This window comes from Nicotiana tabacum, chromosome 4 (assembly GCF_000715075.1).
Source record: "Nicotiana tabacum cultivar K326 chromosome 4, ASM71507v2, whole genome shotgun sequence".
NCBI classification, from domain to species: Eukaryota; Viridiplantae; Streptophyta; class Magnoliopsida; order Solanales; family Solanaceae; genus Nicotiana; species Nicotiana tabacum.
In genome coordinates, this window is record NC_134083.1 from 33762208 (window position 1) to 33768609 (window position 6402).

The window sequence follows — 6402 nt, forward strand, 5'->3', positions numbered from 1 at the left end:
TTGATGAGATATATGCATTATTGAACAAATTCTCTGAAGCAATCTTGATCGGCAAGGAGAGATGGGTAGACACACAGTTCAAAAATCCGCAGGGGTCCTCGAGTTAGACATTGTTTCTGCATTATCAGTGCAGGTTTCCACATTGGCCAACCAAGTCAACAAGATGACCTTGGTTATTAACAAGCAACAAACTAAGCCAGTGCAACAGGTGCAGATATTTTGTGAAGTATGTGGAGAGGGTCACATGAGTGACTTATGCCCAGCTAATCCAGAGTCTGTTTTTTTCGTGGGTACTGCAAATAGGGGCCGGACAAACCAATATGGGAACACTTACAATCCTAACTGGAGGAACCGCCAAAACTTCTCTTGTGATGGAAACCAAGTTGCTCAAAATCAGTACAGGCCACAAGCTCCTCAATAACAATATAGACCACCACAGACTGAACAACCTACAAACCCAATGAGTCACATTAAGGAGATGCTAAAGAAATTGATGGTTGAGCAGCAGGCCCAAGCAATAGCGATAAGAAATTTGGAGCGACAAATGGAGCAACTTGCCAGTGCCTAAAATACTCGACCAGTTGGAGCTTTTCCAAGCGACACTTAGGCTAATCCTAAGGCATCTATCAATGATGTGTCATTGAGGAATAGGAGACGGTTAGAAGAAGTCCCATCGAAAAAGAGAAAGCAAGTGACCTTTAATGAGAAATCGACCACTATAGAAGTAGAATCAGAAAAGGGAAAAAAGTTAGAGAAGTTAGCTGAGGAAGCGGTGGCAAAGCAACCCCTACCATTAGTTGTGAGGCCACCACCTCTATTCCCTTAGAGATTTCAAAAAGTGAAGGATAATTCTTATTATAAAAGGTTTCTTGATATTTTGAAGCAGGTGCAAAATAATATTCCGCTGGTAGACATCTTTCAAGAAGTGCCCAAATATGCCAAATACATCAAGTACATAGTGGAAAATAAGAGAAGGTTGGCAGAGTGTGAGTCTGTGGCACTTACTGAAGAATGTACCTCAAGAATTCAAAGCAAGCTACCTTAGAAATTGAAGGATCCAGGTAGTTTCACTATCCAAATCTTGATTGGTAAGCACGCTATCAAGCGAGCTTTGTGTGATCTTGGGGCAAGCATCAATTTGATGTCGCTATCTGTGTTCAGATAGTTGGGGTTTGGTGATACGCACCCAACCACAGTGATTTTACATTTGTATGATTGCTCCCTTGCTCATCTTGAAGGAGTAATCGATTGAAGATGTGTTAGTTTGAGTGGGTTCTTTCATATTCCTTGCTGATTTCATTATCTTAGACTATGAGCCTGATCAGGAAGTCCCATTTTTTTTGGGATGTCTATTCTTAGCCATGAGCTGAGCTATTATCGATGCATGTGAAGTAAATATGACAATGAGAGTGGGTGATCGAGTGGAGGTATTCAATTTGTATAAAGCACTCTGATTGCCAGCCTACTATAAAGATCTATCCATGATTTCTATGATGGAAAGTGATGTGACTTCATTGGTGCCTTATATGAGCCCCATTGATCCTCTTAAATGAGCCTTGATGGGGAATGAAGAAGAAAGTGAAGATAAGATGATAGAAGAAATTGAGCAAGTACTTAACTTGTCTTGCAAATATGCCCATGGGCTTGGGAGATTTGAGGAGTTGGACAGACCTGTTACTCTGACCCCTCCTAAATCATCTATTGATGAAGCTCCAAAGGTAGAGCTCAAACCTCTTCCAGCGCACCTGTGCTATGCTTACTTGGGGAACTCTGAAACATTTCCAGTGATTATCTCATCTAGCTTAACTGAAGTGCGAGAAGAAAAGCTGCTCAGAGTGCTTCGTGAGCATAAAAAAGCTATTGGGTGGACAATTAGTGATATCAAAGGAATCAGTCCATCATTTTGTATGCATAAAATCTTTTTGGAAGATGGACATCGCCCCAGTATTGAGAAACAAAGGAGATTAAATCCTATTATTAAAGAGGTCGTGAAGAAGGAAGTAATTAAGTTGCTTGATGCAGGTATCATGTTCCCGATTTCTGACAGCAACTGGGTGAGCCCAGTGCAATGTGTGCCTAAAAGGGGGGATGACTGTTGTATCGAATGAGAAAAATGAGACTAATTCCTACTCGCACCGTGACAGGGTGGAGAGTTTGCATTGACTATTGAAGGCTCAACAAAGCAACCCGCAAGGACCAATTCACACTTTCATTCATTGACCAGATGTTGGACACATTGGCGGGGCATGAATATTATTGCTTCCTTGATGGTTATTCGGGTTACAACTAGATTTTCACATGCCTAGAGGATTAGGAGAAGACCACTTTTACATGTCCTTATGGTACTTTTGCTTTCAAGCGAATGCCATTTGGTCTTTCTAATATACTGACCACTTTCTAGAAGTGTATGATGACCATTTTTGCTGATATGCTGGAGCAATTCATAGAAGTCTTCATGGATGATTTTTCAGTCTTTGGGTCTTCTTATGATGACGGTTTGAAGAATTTGGGCAAGGTGTTGGCCCGTTGTGAAGAAACAAATTTAGTGCTAAATTGGGAAAAGTACCATTTTATGGTATAAGAAGGCATCGTGTGGACCATAGAGTGTCAAGGAGTGGCATTGAAGTTGATAAGGCGAAGGTGGAGGCGGTTGAAAAATTACCTGCACCCATTTGTTTGAAGGGTGTCCCGAGTTTCTTGGGACACGCACACGGGGTTCTATAGACGCTTTATTATATATTTTTCAAACATTGCTACTCCTTTGTGCAGGTTGCTTGAAAATGATGTAATCTTCAATTTTAATGAAGCCTTCCTAAAGGCATTCGAGAAGCTCAAAAAGAAGTTCGTGGCTGCCCCCATTATTATGGCACCAGATTGATCCTTACCATTTGAACTTATGCATGATGCACGTGACCATGCTATTGGGGCAGTGCTAGGCCAGATGAAGGGGCAGTGCTAGGACAGAGGAAGGACAAGATGTTTTAATCCACATACTATGCGAGTAAGACTCTTGATGATACATATTTGAATTACACCACCACTGAAAGGAGTTGTTGGCTGTTGAGAAAGTTTTGGCATACTTGGTGGGAATAAAAGTTATAGTTCATACCGACCATGCAACAATTAGGTATCTATTTACAAAAAAAAGAATCCAAGGCTAGATTGATGCGTTGGGTTTTGTTATTGCAGGGATTTGATATAGAAATATGATATCGGAAGGGCACAGAAAAGCAAGTAACCGACCATCTATCAAGGCTGAAAAATCATGAGCACGTGGAGGAAGGTGGACAAATTAAGGAGGCATTTCCTAATGAGAAACTTTTTGCTACGACCCAAGACTCTCCCCATGGTACGCGAATTATGTGAATAATATTGTGAGTGGGGTACTTCCTCCCAAAATTGAATTTTAAGCTAGAAAGAGGTTTCTACATGATGTGAACTTCTGCTACTGGGATGAGCCATTCTTGTACAGACAGTGTGCTGATCAGTTGATGAGGAGATGTATTTCTGAAAAGGAGGTGGAATTATATTGTATGATTGTCATGCCTCGCCGTATGGAAGTCATCATGGAGGTGACAGGACAGCTGCAAACGTTTTACAGTCTGAGTTCTTTTGGCCAATATTGTTCAAGGATGCACATGCTTTTGTTAGAAAGTGTAACCAATGTCAGAGAATAGGAAAAATTACAAGGAGGCATAAGATTCCTTTGAATAATATCCTGGATGTAGAGATTTTTGATGTGTGTGGGATAGACTTCATGGGACTGTTCCCATTGTTTAGAGGAACCAAGTATATCTTGCTAGCGGTTGACTACGTGTCAAAATGGGAAGAAGCTATCGAATTGCCAACCAATGATGTCAAGGTGGTAGCTGTTTTTGTGAAGAAAAATATATTCTCGAGGTTTGGGACTCCACATGCCTTGATTAGTGATGAAGGGACACATTTCTGCAATCGGTTGTTGAATAACCTTCTAATCAAATATGGGGTCCGCCACAGAGTTACCACGACATATCACCCGCAAATAAGTGGACAAGCTGAGGTGTCTTACAGAGAAATAAAGCAGATATTAGAGAAGAAAGTGAGTGTGAATAGAAAGGATTGGGCTGCAAAGTTAGATGATGCCTTGTGGACATATAGAACTGCATACAAAACACCAAGTGGGGCATCCCCGTATAAGGCATGTCACTTGCCGGTTAAACTTGAACACAAGGCGTATTGGGAAACTAAAAAGTTGAATATGGACCTTGAAGCCGCGGGTGAGAAGAGGCTTTTGCAGTTGAATGAGTTCATACTGCACTCATATTAAAATGCTAAGCTTTATAAGGAGAAAACAAAAATATGGCATGAAAAGAAAATCAAGCCACGTCACTTTGAACCTGGCCAAAAGGTACTATTGTTAAATTCAATGCTTAAGTTTTTTCCTGGGAAGTTAAAATAGAGGTGGTCAGGTCCATTTGAGGTAGTGAGAGTAACTCTTTATGGTGCAATTGAGTTGCGCGCTTTAAATGGTGAAAGAGTCAAGTACTATTGGGGAGGAGTCATTGATTGTGAGAAGTCCAAAGTAATACTCGCTGATGAGTAAGCGAGGCCCTGCGTCGTGCCGCGATGTTAAATCAGGCATTTGTTGGGAAGCAACCCAATTTTTATTGCTTTCATAGCTTAACTTTTTAATTTTTTTTAGTTAGAGTAGACTAGAGTTTTTTGTTTTCTTTGTAGGCATATATATCATAGGTAGAATGGTGTGGGGCATGTAAATTGGATATATAAAGTGCTCCGAGGGATCGGGGATTTCATTGAAAGAAAAAGGGAAAATAGCCAGACCAACGCCCAGGCTAGCGCGCAGCGCTACCTGTGGCGCAAAAAATAGATAGATTTCGTCCCCCAGCGCCAAGCCTATCGCAATGCGCTGGGCTGGGGATTAGGTAATATTTTTCTCTCTTTCATTTATTATTTAAAATAACTCCACCACAATGTGGGATAATACTGGGTATGTTGTTGTTGTTGTTGTTATATTTAAAACAACTACCCCTAAAACCCGAACCACATACCCATCTACCCTCACATTACAACCCATGACCCATACCCAAACCCCTCCTATTTAAAATAACTCTAACCCCCCTAAGCCCTTCTCTCTCTCTCTCTCTCCCCGCTACTCTTTCCTCCTCTCTGCCGCTGTATCTATCCCCGTCCCTCTCTCAATTCTTGTAGTTTTTATTTCTTCTCCTCTTGCATTCATCTACAAATCTCCCAAGTATGTTTCCCTTCTCCCTTTTCTTTTATTTTGTAGATTATAATGCTCATCCCTCCTCCCAAATGCCCCATCCCCAAATTCCCCCATAAGTTGCTTCTTAGAACTTGTTCTATGGTGGGTGACCTGATTGTGGAACAAAATTGGTTGTTACAGCTTTGGGAGGGCCACCATGTTCCACCATTGTTGAATTGAGTTGCACAAACTTAATGCCCACCATGTATTTGATAAAATGCTTGAAAGAGTCAATTGTGCACCGGTGAAGTCTGAGTAGCCGAGTGTAGTTGTATGTGATATCAGGCTAAGTGTGGGGTGTTGGGGGTGGGTTTACCTAATCCAAAGCTTGTCTTTAATGTTCATATATTATAACCATGCCACCCATAACGTGTATCTTGTACTATGTATATTGTAGCACTTTGTTAGAATTAGCTAGTGTAGTATATTAGTTGTAGAGATTGGGACCATGTGTTACTTGTTTGCACTAAGGCTAAGTCATTTCGCCATGATCGATTGTTTGATTTGTGTGGCATAGTTAGTGCATTATAATTGTGCGGCATGGGGAAGTCTTGAGTACCCATCTCCTTGTGGTGCAATACTTGTGCGTTTTCAACCAATTTTGTGGGTATATTACATAGAGCCTTCGATTTTAAGTGTGGGGTCATCTTTGACTCTCACTATAACCTTCGACGGATTTCTTGATTCATTCTCACATTCATGATTATTTGTGTTATAGGTTGATATGGGTAGTGATAGTGCGAACAAAGGTAATGGAGTAGAGAAGTCCTCAACCACTGTTCCTGCTCCTCAAAAGAACAAGCAAATGGAAGGGTCATCTCTGCAAGCTAAAGGGAAATAGGTTGCCGATGGATCGAAGAAGGAACTATCGGGACCAAGGCGTCACTTGGATCTAGTTCGTAAGGATGACATCCAATGTCATAATAACTTTGTGCCATATGGGCGGTATGTCTCCGAAATGGGAATTAATGTAAAAACTCTAGAAAAGAACTTCCCGGACGTGCTTGCCGGTTAAGAGAAATGAAGATGGATAAGTTCTTAAAGTGTCTGTGCCATGCAAATTTGAGCATGGTGCGAAAACTTTACGAAAATTGGAATGGGGACTTGTTTAAGTCATGGGTCCACGAAAAGGAGGTGCC

The 6402-nt window shown here is 41.2% G+C and overlaps 1 protein-coding gene across 1 annotated transcript; it reads left to right on the forward strand.

Annotated features, from left to right (window-relative positions):
* The first annotated feature begins 1559 nt into the window (after nt 1–1559).
* Nucleotides 1560–6104, forward strand: LOC142179867 (uncharacterized). The gene is made up of 7 exons (XM_075250755.1): nt 1560–2054; nt 2402–2562; nt 2770–2841; nt 3473–3572; nt 3632–4177; nt 4439–4561; nt 5982–6104. The coding sequence occupies exons 1-7, from the start codon at nt 1560–1562 to the stop codon at nt 6102–6104; spliced, it is 1620 nt and encodes a 539-aa protein (XP_075106856.1).
* Nucleotides 6105–6402: the final 298 nt, after the last annotated feature.

Coding starts and splice junctions, on each gene's coding strand:
- LOC142179867 (XM_075250755.1), top strand. CDS start 1,560: ATGGGGAATGAAGAAGAAAGTGAAGATAAGATGATAGAAGAAATTGAG. Junction 2,055..2,401: donor CGATTTCTGACAGCAACTGG/GTGAGCCCAGTG, acceptor ACCACTTTCTAG/AAGTGTATGATGACCATTTT. Junction 4,178..4,438: donor GTGGGGCATCCCCGTATAAG/GCATGTCACTTG, acceptor AAGTTAAAATAG/AGGTGGTCAGGTCCATTTGA.